This window comes from Bos taurus, chromosome 23 (assembly GCF_002263795.3).
Source record: "Bos taurus isolate L1 Dominette 01449 registration number 42190680 breed Hereford chromosome 23, ARS-UCD2.0, whole genome shotgun sequence".
NCBI lineage: Eukaryota > Metazoa > Chordata > Mammalia > Artiodactyla > Bovidae > Bos > Bos taurus.
Window position 1 is genome coordinate 20227785 of NC_037350.1, and position 13641 is coordinate 20241425.

At 41.3% G+C, this 13641-nt stretch overlaps 1 protein-coding gene across 5 annotated transcripts in view; it reads right to left on the minus strand.

Annotated features, from left to right (window-relative positions):
- The window catches only part of ADGRF1 (adhesion G protein-coupled receptor F1), a 44650-nt gene that overhangs the window by 13797 nt on the left and 17212 nt on the right, over window positions 1–13641 (minus strand). For all 5 annotated transcript variants that reach the window (NM_001192327.1, XM_059880300.1, XM_059880299.1 and 2 more), the window contains 5 exons: window positions 11170–11319; window positions 9644–9817; window positions 5391–5491; window positions 4499–4557; window positions 1340–1491 (listed from right to left, as the gene is read on the minus strand). In NM_001192327.1, the coding sequence (NP_001179256.1) occupies window positions 1340–1491; window positions 4499–4557; window positions 5391–5491; window positions 9644–9817; window positions 11170–11319 (636 nt within the window). The remainder of the gene's footprint in view (window positions 1–1339; window positions 1492–4498; window positions 4558–5390; window positions 5492–9643; window positions 9818–11169; window positions 11320–13641) is intronic.

Below are 13641 nucleotides of genomic sequence, written 5' to 3' on the forward strand. Positions count from 1 at the left end.
TAGAAGAATGTCTTGACACTCTCTATCAACTATGTATTAATAGCAGTGCTTTAGAAGTCATATTTTCAGAGCCAAACCTAGGCAAAATTCAGGAGTAGAAGAAGTTTATTTTTGATGCCCATCTTTACCCCCATCAGTCCCTTTTCTTCTTTCCTGATGTTCTGCCCTCCCCAAGGCTGGCCCTCTTTCCCTCCAGGTATGTAGTCTAGGCCAACAATCTGACTTTTAGTGAGCTATCAAATAGTAAGTATTCACTGAAAACAAGCCAAGGTGTGATCGCTCCTAGAAAATATTTACCCTCTTTAAGGGCATGCTAGAATACCAGATAAGCTTCAAGATACTATGGGACAAAGTAGGCATGATAAGGTTAAAAGATAGGCAGTTGCCATTTGGGGGTGACATGTCCTACTCTGTTCCCCTCACATCATGACCAACCACTTAGCTCCCCTTGCACCAGGCCCTTCATAATAGGTTCTTACCATGATCGTGACTGGGAGAAGAAAGAACCACAAGGGCTGTGATTTTTGTTTCTTTTCCCCACTGTTCTGTCGTAAGTGTCTAAGCTCTTTGTACACTTAGTAAATATTTGTTAGATAGGTGTTGAAAGTGGCAAAAATCTTGGTAAGAGAGATTGAAATTGAATGTAAAGAATTTTTCAAACATTTGAAGAAATGAAGTGGGGTGTGTGTGCCTGTGTATTTCTGTGTGTGTTTGTGTATGTGAAAGACCTGAAAAAAAAAAAAACAAACATTCTTTCCTGGGTCCCTTGGATTATAATTTAGGAATGTCATCAGCCCCAGGGCTCTTTCAACATGGACACCAGTAAACTATTGCTGAGTCATTTCCAACAGAGCCTGCAGTGAATCAGTCTTGCATGACATTTACATTAAGAATAAGAGGTCAGATCACCCATGAGCAAGAGTCTGAAATAGTCTGAAATAGTCAGCTGAAATTGAGTTTCATCCTGGCGGGAGTTGGGCGGGGGAGGGAACAGCTGCTTGATAAAGTCAGTCTTAGAACAATTCTGTTTTGGGAACATCTCCAATACATAATCTACTAATTAGGCTCCCACAACCTACTTCCCTGGAGCTTCCCAGGTGGCTCAGTGATAAAGAATCCACCTGCTGATACAGGAGACGAAGGAGATACAGGTTCAATCCTTGCTCTGGGAAGATCTCCTGGAGGAGGAAATGGCAGCCCATTCCATTATTCTTGCCTGGAAAATCCCATGTACAGAGGGACCTGGCGGGCTACAGTCCACTGGGGCACAAAGAGTCCCACATGACTGAGGATCTGAGCCCATATACAGGTAACCTAATTCTACAGAATTCAGCATTACCTTCTCCGAACACTCTGAAAGAATTTTCTTCAAGTGTATACAGCTGGCGCAGATATGTCTTAGCTTTCTCAACCATCTGCTCAATGCCCGACAGGAGCTCAGATGTGCCACTGGAACCAACAACTTCATACCCAACAACGATGCTTCCATCTCTACAGTGATGATGTGGAAAGAAAAATGAGATATATTTGTTCAGTCACTCAGAGCTTACTCTGTGGGGGTGACATTAGGTCTGTAGGAATAGATCAAACAGATTTGATTTTTGCCTACATGGAGCTTACATGCTGATAGAGAAGGCAAGGAAAATAGAAACAAATAACCACTATATATAAATACATATAATTCTAAATTTTGTTAAGTGTTATGATAGACAAGCTCAGGGATAGAGTTACAGATATAGAAAACAAACATGGTTACCAGGGTTTAACATGAGGGCAGGGATAAATTGGAAGCCTGGAATTGACATGTACACACCACTATATATAAAATCTTTCCCAGATTTTAGGAAAAGATTGAAGGCTGGAGGAGAAGGGGACAACAGAGGATGAGACGGTTGGATGGCATCACCGACTTGATGGACATGAGTTTGAGCAAGCTTGGGGAGTTGGTGATGCACAGGGAAGCCTGGCGTGCTGCGGTCCATGGGGTTGCAAAAAGTCAGACGGGACTATGTGACTGAACTGAACTGATATATAAAATAAGTAACTAATAAGCACCTACTGTATAGCACAGGGAAGTCTACTCCATACACTGTAATCACCTATATGGGAAAATAATCTAAAAAAGGGTGGATAAATGTGTATGTAGAACTAATTCACTTGGTTGTATACTTGAAACTAAGACAACATTGTAAATCAACTATATCCTATAAAAATTTCAAAATAAAGTTTCTTCATATAGATCTTTTTAAAAGCATATTGGAACTTCCCTGGTGGTCCAGGGATTAAGAGCCCACCCTGCAACGCAGGTGATGCAGTTTCCATCCCTGGTCAGAGAACTAATATCCCACATGCTGTGGAGCAATGGAGCCCACGTGCCACAGCTTGAAAATCCGTGTGCTGCAGTGAAAGATCCCATGTGCTATAACTAAGACATGACACAGCCAGAAAAAGTCCCTAGAATAAGCATGGAGAGCTGTAAGATCTGGGTTCTAGATCTTAGGACCCTGGGTCCTAGGAGAACAGCATCTCTGGAACTGAGATGGGGAAGATGGCAGGAAAAGAATGTGAAAGGTTATGATGGGGGGAGATGGAGGACCCCCATTTTGGACATGTTACATTTGACATGTCTGCTAGAAAATCAACTGGAGATGTTAATAGGCATTGGATATTTGAGTTTGGAATTTAAGGGAGAGGCTGAAGTCACGTAACATGTTTAGAACCCACCTGCATACAGACGGTATTTGACGTTATGAAAGCCAGTGAGATAATATATATTAATTTAATCCTGCGATTCAATGAGGGTTAGGCTTTAGGGTTATTCTCATTTTATAGATAAGGGAACAAAGTCTTAAAGAGAAGTTGGGTCAGGTCATTAATTATTAATTGATGGGGACTTCCCTGATGGTCCGATGGCTAAGACTCCAGCCTCCCAGTGTAGGGGGCCTGGCGTTTGGTCCCTGGTTGGGGAACTAGATCCCATATGCTGCAACAAAGAGTTTCCATGCCACAGCTAAAAAGATCCTGTGGGCCACACTAGACCTGGTGTAGCCAAATAAAGTAATATTTCTTAAAAGTTATTAGTTGATGGATAAGAACCTTTGGCTCTCTGAAGCTCAATTTTTTTTTCTTTTCTTTTTTTTAGATTTAAACAAAGATTATTCCAAAGGTCAAATTCTTAATCACTTCATTGAACTAACATTGAGCTACACTGAACTCACAATAAATAAACCCAAATACCTTTTTAGGTTGTAATGGTCACAATGTCGTTTCATTGATATGGCTCTTCTATAGTGTTTGAAAAGTATTTTTCTGCCTATTATTTCATTTTATGTAATTGAGCTTCAGTCAGATTCCATAGCTATTAATAGTTCTGTCTGACAGATAAATAGAGAAAGTGAAAGATTAAGATTTACTTTAGGTCATATATGTAAAGAGCAAGACCAAAATAGTTGCATTTTATAGACAAGTCCACTTTTACTGTGATTTTGTCTATGAATTATTGAGGACAATTTGTAAGATAAATAGATAATTTGATGGAACATAAATTAGAAATATAAATAGAAAACCAGGACCAAGGAAAAGAAAAATGTGAATATTGAATACAAAACTGTTGACTGATTTTCAATTTTGTCTATGAATTTAATAACGACATAGTCAGAAGCAGAAGTTACATGAATTATATAGACCTTGATATAAGAAAAAGGAAGCAGAGTTTTTCCTAGCACTAAATTTTAAAGAATATTATACATGTGATCCTTTTTGTAAGTACATGAGAAGACTTAAAGGATAATGTTCAAAACAGTATATTTGTAACAAATGTTATTGAAAATTTCCTATAACTACTCTTTAACTGTGAAAAAAAAATATAAGAAGCTAAATTCTCTGACCTCTAAGTCATTACTTCCTCTAACAGACTATAAATAGCTGGTAATCAATACACACATGGATAACTAACCAAATAGCTTTTGAATTAAAGTATCAACAAAAGGATAATTTACTAAATACCTCTCTATTTGCTGTAGACAATGACTACTGGGCTTTGAAGCATGGTACATAAATGATATCTACACAAAAAATTTAATATTTTACCCAAGGAGCCCCTTCTGGCTCCCAGTTATACAACATTACACCCTCTCTGCTCAGGAGCAAACCCATTCCTTCACAATCCACGAGCCTCATCCCCACTCCTTGCCCCTTCCTATTCATGCCTTCCTGCTTCTTTCCAAGCTCTACTCTGCCATCTGGGTTTCTGATTCTAGTTTCTGATCCATAGTTTTGAGAATGACATTTAATATTTATGCTTGCAAAAACATTTAAGTGAGAATATAGGCCTTCTTCTTCAGACTTTTGCAAGCATCACAGACTTTTATCCAGCTTTAGTAAGAATCCTATGTCAAAGACCAGTTCTGACCTATTTTCTGTTGTGGTCACTTGGAAACAGCATGAGACATCCTACTTGGCTCTGGGGAGGCCCTTCTAAGACCACTGTGGTACTTACCGAAACTGGATGACTCGAACAGATTCAAAACCTTGGATTCCTTTGTATGCTTCCTTTAGCTTTACAAAGAGAGCAAAGGGCAATGTGTTGATCTTTGTCCCCACACAAGAAAGACATTTGAGCAAAAAAATGGATGCAGACAATAAATAAACCAACTGAAGCCCTGAGCAAAGGAAGGAGACTTGGCAGGAGGTAATTGTGTGTTACAGAAATACTATTAAAATGACAGCAGAGAATGGACACCCACACGCCTGTGCACACACATACAGTTTAATCTTGAGGTGGCTAATAAAGAACGTAGAAGCAATTGCTTAGATTAGAGGATGAATTTGGTGCCAGATAGTATAATAAATTCACCCCAAACCTATCTTTTCCTTCCCCTAAATAAGCCATTTATTTCTAAACTGAATCTACTTGTGAAGTATTTGTGCATGTCTTCAGTTACGACCACACGTGAACCACCAGCCTAGACAGAGGTAGTTTTATGTGACTTCAGTATGAAGTCCAGAATTCTGGAGAGTACTCTCTTTAGCCTCTAACAAGAGAGGCTTCTTTAAGGAAAAAAAAAATCCCAAATGTTAACAATTGCACTCAGATCATGAAAACTTTCTTTAGACAAATAAAAATCAGAAAATAATAAGGCTTGATTTAATAATACCCTAATGAATGAGCAAAACCAAGCACTAAAGGAATGAGAAGAGGTCAGCTGCTTAACACTCCTTGAAAGAATATGTTTAAAATATATTCCTTGTGGGCAGAGTGATTAACTGCTGGGTAAGAACTAATTGAAAAATGAATAAAGAATATGTGTTAAATAAACATGTTGAATTAGAAAACATCTGAAGTTATGTTTAACCAACAAGTTCTTATGTAATAAGAGGAAAATGCTTACCTGCATTTCAATTCCAGTGGTATATTTGGCGTACTTGGCAGAAGATGAGTCCAAAAGGTCTTCTGTAAATTTCTTATTAATTTTGAAAGTACCCCAAACCTCTATGGAAAATAAGAAATTTACAGAGATAAAAATTACTCACTGGATATAGCATAAAATTACAAAGGTCTAATTCAGCCTATCTATTTGACAGTGGTACTTCAATTTTTTTTATTTTTATTTTTTTGGTCAATTTCTTTTTATGATGAATGTTCCCCTAAAGTAAGTAACACAGGAAGAAAAATAATTCTCTTTTGTGGTTTTGGAACATAATGGGAAATTGCAGTAATTAAGACTACCTTTTGTTGTTGTTCAGTGGCTAAGTCATGGTTGACTCTCTGATATTCCAAGGACTGCAGCACTTCAGACTTCCTTGGCCTTCACTATCTCCTAGAACTTGCTCAGATTCGTGTTCAGTGAGTCAGTTGTGCTATTTATCCATCTCATCCTCTGCTGCTCCTTCTCCTTTTGCCTTCAATCTTTCTCAGCTTCAGGGACTTTTTCAATGAGACAGCTCTTTGCATCAGGTGGCCAAAGTATTACAGCTTCAGCTTCAGCATCAGTCCAATGAAAGTTCAAGGTTGATTCCTTAGGATTGATTAGTTTGAACTTCTTGCAGTCCAAAGGACTCTCAAGAGTTTCCTCCAGCAACACAATTTGAAAGCTTCAATTCTTTGGTGCTCAGCCTTCTTTACGGTCCAAATCACACATCGGTACATGACAACTAGAACAAAACTTAGCTTTGACTCTATGGGCCTTTGTCAGCAAAGAGATGTCTTTAGTTTTTAACACACTGTCTAAGTTTGTCATAGCTTTCCTTCCAAGGAGCAAGCATCTTTTAATATCATGGCTGCAGTCACCATCCACAGTGATTTTGGAGCCCAAGAAAATAAAGTCTCTCATTGTTTCCACTTTTTCCCTTTCTATTTGCCATAAAGTGATGGGACCAGATGCCATGAACTTAGTTTTTTGAATGCTGAGTTTCAAGCTAGCTTTTCCACTCTCCTCTTTCACCTTTATCAAGAGACTGTTTAGTTCCTCTTCACTTTCTGCCATAAGAGGGCATCATCTACATATCTGAGGTTGTTGATATTTCTCCTGGCAATCTTGATTCCAGCTGGTAACTCATCCAGCCCTGCATTTCATGTGATAAACTCTGAATAAAAGTTAAATAAGCATGGTGACAATATACAGACTTGACATGCTCCTTTCCCAATTTTGAACCAGCCCATTGTTCCATGTCCTGTTCTAGCTGTTGATTCTTGACCTGCATACAGGTTTCTCAGGAGACAGGTAAGGTGGTCTAGTGTTCTCATCCCTTTAAGAATTTTCCACAGTGTACTGTGATCCACACAGTCAAAGGGGTTAGTGTAGTCAATGAAGTAGATGCTTTTCTGAAATTCCCTTGCTTTTTCTATGATCTAACAGATGTTGGCAATTTGATCTCTGGTTCCTTTGCCTTTTTAAAATCCAGCTTGTACTTCCAGCTGGAAGTTCTCCATTCACATACTTCTGAAACTTAGATTGAAGGATTTTGAGCATTACTTTGCTTGCAAGTGAACTGAGCGCAATTGTATAGTAGAGTAGTTTGAACATTCTTTGGCATTGCCTTTCTTTGGGATTGGAATGAAAACTGACCTTTTCCAGTCCTCCAACCACTGCTAAACTTTCCAAATTTGCTGGCATGTAGAGTGTAGCACTTTAACAACATCATCTTTTAGGATTTGACATAGCTCAGCTGCAATTCTATCACCTCCACTAACTTTGTTCGTAGTGATGGTACTTAAGTCCCACTTGACTTCACACTCCAGGATGTCTGGCTCTAGGTGAGTGATCACACCATCATGGTTATCTGGGTCATTAAGACCTTTTTGGTATAGTTCTTCTCTGTATTCTTACCACCTCTGCTTCTGTTAGGTCCATAGTGTTTCTGTCCTTTATTATATCCATCTTTGCATGAAATGTTCCCTTCGTATCTCTAATTTTCTTGAAGAGATCCCAAGTCTTTCCCATTCTATTGTTTCTCTCTATTTCTTTGCATTGTTCACTTAAGAAGCCTTTCTTGTCTCTCCTTGCTCTTCCTTGGAACTCTGCTTCAGATGCGTGTATTTTTCCCTTCCTCCTTTACTGGAGTGGGGTGCTATTTCCTCCTCCAGTGGCATGGGTCATGACTTCATTGAGTTACATAAGCCCCTTTGCAATGGTAAAGCTGACGAAGGGGATGACCTTATAAGCAGGTAAGCAAGTAGGCACTCATATGTGGTTACAAACAACAGTCACTAGCAATGAAGTATATCTCAATTTAGGCACTGAGCTTAAACGTTGTCCCTATTAAAAAAAAAAAAAAAACTTTTTAAAAAATCACTATTTGCTAATTCCAACTTAACCCTTGCTTACCTAACACTGGTGCCTTTCTGCTCTGGGACAGGCTGTTCCCAACCTCTGGATGGACAAATCCTGTGTCTTTCATTCAGGACTTGGTTAAATGCACCTCTTTTGCAAGGCCTTCCCTAGGTCCCCATATGAAAAGAGTCTTTCCCTCCTTTAAATTCCTACAGTACTTTATCCATACCTCCCTTCCAGCCTTTTCATCTACACATCTATCTGTGAACACACCTCATGTATATACATTCCTACTCTATTTGGGAAAGACCCTTGTGAATGTAATCCCTTTCTGATTCATGTTTGTATTCCTCCAAAGATGGATCAGAAATGGATCACTTTTCAAAGAGTAGGATTCCATCAAAATCTATTGAAAATATGACATTGTCTTTTTACATGTGTTAACAATCTGGCCTACCCAAGCAGCTTGCTAATGCATCAACAGCAAGAGAAATGCCTTATAGTGACCTCCCAGAATTTGCTCCAGATCTGGGTATAAAGATGGTGCTTAATAATTACATGTTATTTGGGGAGGAAAGGATTGGTCATTTGGGATTAATAGATGCAAAGTATGATATATAGGATAGATAATCAATAGGTCCTACTGTATAGCACGGGGAACTATATCCAATATCCTTTGATAAACCATAATGGAAAAGAATATTGAAAGAATACATGTATATATACATATACATATGTATATGGACTTCCCAGGTGGTGCTAGTGGTAAAGAACACTCCTGCCAATGCAGGAGACATAAGAAACATGGGTTCACTCTTTGGGCTGGGAAGATCCTCTGGAGGAGGGCATAGCAACCCACTCCAGTATTCTTGCCTGGAGAATCCCATGGACAGAGGAGCCTGGCGGGCTACAGTCCATTGGGCTGCAAAGAGTCAAACACAACTGAAGCAACTTGGCATGCACAGATGCATACGTGTGTGTGTGTGTGTGTGTGTGTGTGTGTGTGTGTGTGTGTATCTGAATCTCTTTGCTGTATAGCAGAAATTAAACACAACATTGTAAATCAACTGTATTTCAATACAGTTTTAAAAATAAAAAAGTAAATAAATAAGCATCGCCTTAACCTGAATTGCTGTGGTCCTGAGAAAGGGACCACGGGATACCCAGGGAAGCTGGGCTATTTCAGGTTCTCCTTTACTCTCTGCTCCACTTTACCAAACTCTGGGGCTTCAAGACAACTGGACTAGTCACTGGGGACATTTCCTAAAGTTATTCAGTCTGTTGGGGGCCCATATCATCTGGGTCACCTTATCATACACTGAACATCAACCTAAGCTGGCAGTAGCTCCCTCAGCATCCACTGGTTTCCTAAGCTAGACTTTCAACTTCCGTTTAGTTTTGGCAATTCATCCAGTACATGTATTTGTTGGCAATTTAGAGCATTTCTTTCACTATAATTACTAGATAACCCTCCCTGTTTTATCCCTCTGAATTTTTATTTTCTGGAAATTGATGTTGGCCCAAGAAGTGGAAAGAAAACATTATTTACTCAGGCTGTTCCCAAGGAATCTCCCTAAATTTCAGAAGAATCATAGAATTGTTGAGGTGAACTAGATGTACCTCCAGGATAAACTGGCACCCAAACACCAACTTGCATATCTGAATTTTCTGCACTTCCAAATTTCTCAGTGTGTCCAGCCAAGCCTAACATGGCATGTCATCTCTGCCTTTCCATCTCCCTGTAAACACTAGCTCTCCTCTGGAAGGCAAAGAGAAACATCGGGGTGCAGAGCTAAGAGTCCTTTTTCTCTCTGTCACATGTGGAGGCAGGAGGCGCCCTGGCTCCCCTCTGGGTATCCGTAGATGCTTACTTGTTCTCTCACAGAAATAGACGCTCTGGGTGAGGTTGCTGGAATGACAGTCACAGGTCTGGGGTGATCCTGCCTTGAGAAGGGAGCAGTTCTGGGGATCGAGGCACTGGGGAGGAAACCAGGAGTAGCTGTCTTCACAGGCACAGCGCAGGGCCCTGTTCTGGTAGCCACAGTCTGCAGGAAAAACAGAGCTTGGTCTTACCGGGCCTTTTTCATAAACGGGCTATAGCTGAGTTCTCATCCTTGGCTTTGACACCGAATCTGAATCAAAAGCTAGAGGTATCTCTCTCCAAAAGCTAGAAGAATGAAACCAAAATGGAAACAAGCATGTTTAAAGTTAAGGAAGCATCCTGCTCAATAGATACTGAGGTTGGATCAGAAATCCAGCGAACAACAATCAAGTATCTTGGAAAGTGAAAGTGAAAGGGTTAGTCTCTCAGTCATGTCTGACTCTTCTCAACCCCGTAGACTGTAGCCCCCAGGTTCCTCTGTCCATGGAATTCTCCAGGCAAGAATACTGGAGTGAGTAGCTGTTCCCTTCCCCAGGGGAATCTTCTCAACCCAGGGATCAAACCCAGGTCTCCCATATTTCAGACAGATTCTTTACCATTTGAGCTACTAGCATCCAAAAGAAGGATGTATGTTCATTGATACCCTTTGAATGGAGAAAGAAGCAGAAGAAGGTTTGTCAACCTGAGAGTTATTTGAAGGATTCTAGAAGGTATTTGTCCACTGTCTTATTGGAGGCTCTCATCAGCCTAGCATCACTCCCCCAAAGTCCCTGTTAGCCATATGGCAAAGACAGAGGGACCTTTCTGTTGAGAGTCATAAGGAAAAATTCTATTAACCAATCCTGTATGTTTCTATTTGACCTAAAACTCCCACCAAAAATCCTTCCTTTTTAACAGACCAAAAAAAAAAAACCCAAAAACAAAAACAAAACCCTGGGGCCAAGTCACCAGACACTGTTGTGAAATTACACACAACTGTGCCCAGGAAGTGGTTCTCTAACTTGATCATGCAACAGAATCTTCTGCGAGGGGTCTCATTTCAAAGTTTAGGAGGCAAAGTCTGGGATTTGCATATTTTTTACATTCTCTGTTGCTGCTACCACCAGTCTGGGTACCACACCCTGAGAACTTTTGTTTTATAAAATTTCTTAATTTCTCCTAACCCCACTGTGGTGGTTGTTAGTGGGGCTTCCCAGGTGGCTCAGTGGTAAAGAATCCTCCTGCCAAGCAGGAGATGCGAGTTCCATCCCTGGGTTGGAAAGATCCCCTGAAGAAGGAAATGGCAACCCACTCCAGTATTCTTGCCTGGAGAATTCCATGGACAGAGGAGCCTGGCAGGTGACATCCATGGGTCACAAAGAGTTGGACACAACTTAGCAACTAAACAATAGCAACAACATTCTTTTCAGTCATAGCTATTGTAGGGGTGACGGATTCCACAGGATAGCCTAAGCTCTACCCGACTCAGGCATCATATTCCCCATTTCTAGTCCCAGTCAACAGAGATGGACTCACACGTGGTGGCCTTTGCTCTGATTATCTTCACTGGCTCAGGTAAGAAAAATGAGGAAAGCGCACAGAACTTCAGAAATTCCTTCAGCTCTCTTTTCTCCTTGGAATTTCGATAGTGCACCTGAAGCAGCAGCTCATATTCCTGGATTGAGCCTAGGAAAAAGAGAGACAGTCAGACGCATCCTTTCTCGGGCTGGGAGGGAGATACTGCAGAGCAAGTGAGGGCAGAAGAGAGGTCAGGTTCAGCGTGGGGCTCGTGGACGCTGCTTGGTATTCACTTCCGCTCATCCAGTCATGGACTGAAAATAAACCTCCAGAGTAAAGCATGCAGACTGCCCACACAGGCCCAAGACACATCTCTTCTCTGACTTCTGCCAGATTAGCTGCTCCGTGCTCTCCAATCCAGCTCAGCTCCGATGTCCTGATTGTCCCTACTTCTCAGGTCACATCTAGAGTCAAGCTTCAGGGTCAAGACTGAAGGGAAAAGAGGTGAGGAAGTCTTAGGCACTCTCCCCTCCTGCTCCCTCAGTTCTGGTCTTCTGAAAGCATCTTTGATACTAAACCCCCAGTTCAGACTTCTCTGGTGGTCCAGTGGTTAAGACTTCGCTTTCCAATGCAGGAGGCGTGGTTTCAATCCCTGGTCAGGGAGCTGAGATCCCACATGCCTTCAGGCCAGAAAACCAAAAAAAAAGCAATAATATGTATACCTATGGCTGACTCATGTTGATGTTTCACAGAAACCAACACAATTCTGTAAAGTAGTCATCCTTCAATTAATAAAAATAAATTTGAAATTAAATAAAAGAAGTAATATTGCAAATTCAATAAAGACTTTAAAAATGATTCACACCAGAAAAATCTTTAAAAAATAAATAAATAAATAAAACCCCCAGTCCCCTCTTTCCTCTCCAAAGAGCCTTTCCCTCTTATGCACAAATGTTCCACTAGTTAGCTGAGTTTGATACTGAGATGAAATGCCAAAGTAAAAAACAAAGCAAACCTTACTTGAACCTTAACGCACTCTCACCTCCACCTTATCGTTTCTGAGCAGCACTTCTCGTTTCCTTAAGGAGAGGCCATTAGGTGCTTTGCACTGGGAGAGAAGAGGAACCCCACCCAGAATTTACTTAGACACATTCACATGAAATTTGGTATCAAATTCTGTGGGGTCTTAATATCCTCTGTGGACCCCAGACTGAGAATGTCAAGGACTTCAGAGACAAAGAGGCAAAAGATGAGTATCTTTTTCCCCCGAGTTTCATTTCATTGCCATTGACAAAGAAACCTCTAAGAATCCTGTAGATTTCTCAGGACACCACCCTGCTTTCTCCGGGCACAGATGAGATGGAGAGGGCTCCTATGAAACTGCCCTGGGGAGTTGGAAGATTTATAGGGAAGAAAAGCAGCTGAATCAATCCCTAGGCAAGGAGGGCATGACAACCCATTCCAGTGTTCTTGCCTGGAGAATCCCATGGACAGAGGTGCCTGGTGGGCTATGGTCCACAGGATGGCAAAGAGTGGGACATGACTGAAGTGACTGAACACACACAGAGGAAAATCCCTAGGCTTCTTGGAAGGAAATCCAGAGGTTGCAGCCTGTCCTGGGACATTAACAGGAGACTCCTGTCTGTCACGGTTGCCACCTACTCACCTCTCCCCTGCCTCCTTCAGGCCGGAAACTCTATCCCAGCCTTGGGAATTACCCCCAGTGATGAGGGCTAAGGAGATATCCACTCCCATGGCTCAGACAGGTAAGAGGTGGGAAACTGCGGAAAGGCTGACCCTGGCCACACTGTCAGGGGTTAATGCTTCTTGTTCTGGAACCACACGGACTGGGGTTGAATCAAGCCTCCACCCGCCCCCGCCCCTCCCTGGGCTGTGTCAGTTTCACACTCTCTAAAATAAAGATGGTGATTGAACCTAACTGATAGGATCCGTGTGGGAATTTAATTCATCTAACACACCTAAAATAGTGCCTGGCATTTGCAGCAGTTCAATGTGTATGTGTGCATTTACCATTTTACAGCATTCCAAGTTGAAATTCTGATTTCATTTTCCCAAAGAATTATGGCCTTGCTACAATGTGGGAAGGTCTATGGCCCTGTGAATATATTGTCAGGTGGCAAATTTACTGTCATCGTTCAGTCGCTAAATAGTGTCCGACTTTTGCGACCCCATGGACTGTATAGCCCGCCAGGCTCCTCTGTCCATGGGATTCTCCAGGCAAGAATACTGGAGTGGGTTTCCATTTCCTTCTCCAAGGGATCTTCCCAACCCAGGAATCAAACCCGGGTCTCCTGCACTGCAGGCAGATTCTTTACCGACTGAACTACGAGGGAGGCCCAGATGGATTGGGGTGAAAGATTTACTGCACCGTAATAAAGCTTTAGTGGTCTGACCCAGGAATCTAACAACCATCTGTGTGTATTGCTTCCATGGGGAAATATACACAATGCTTGAGACACCACACTTACA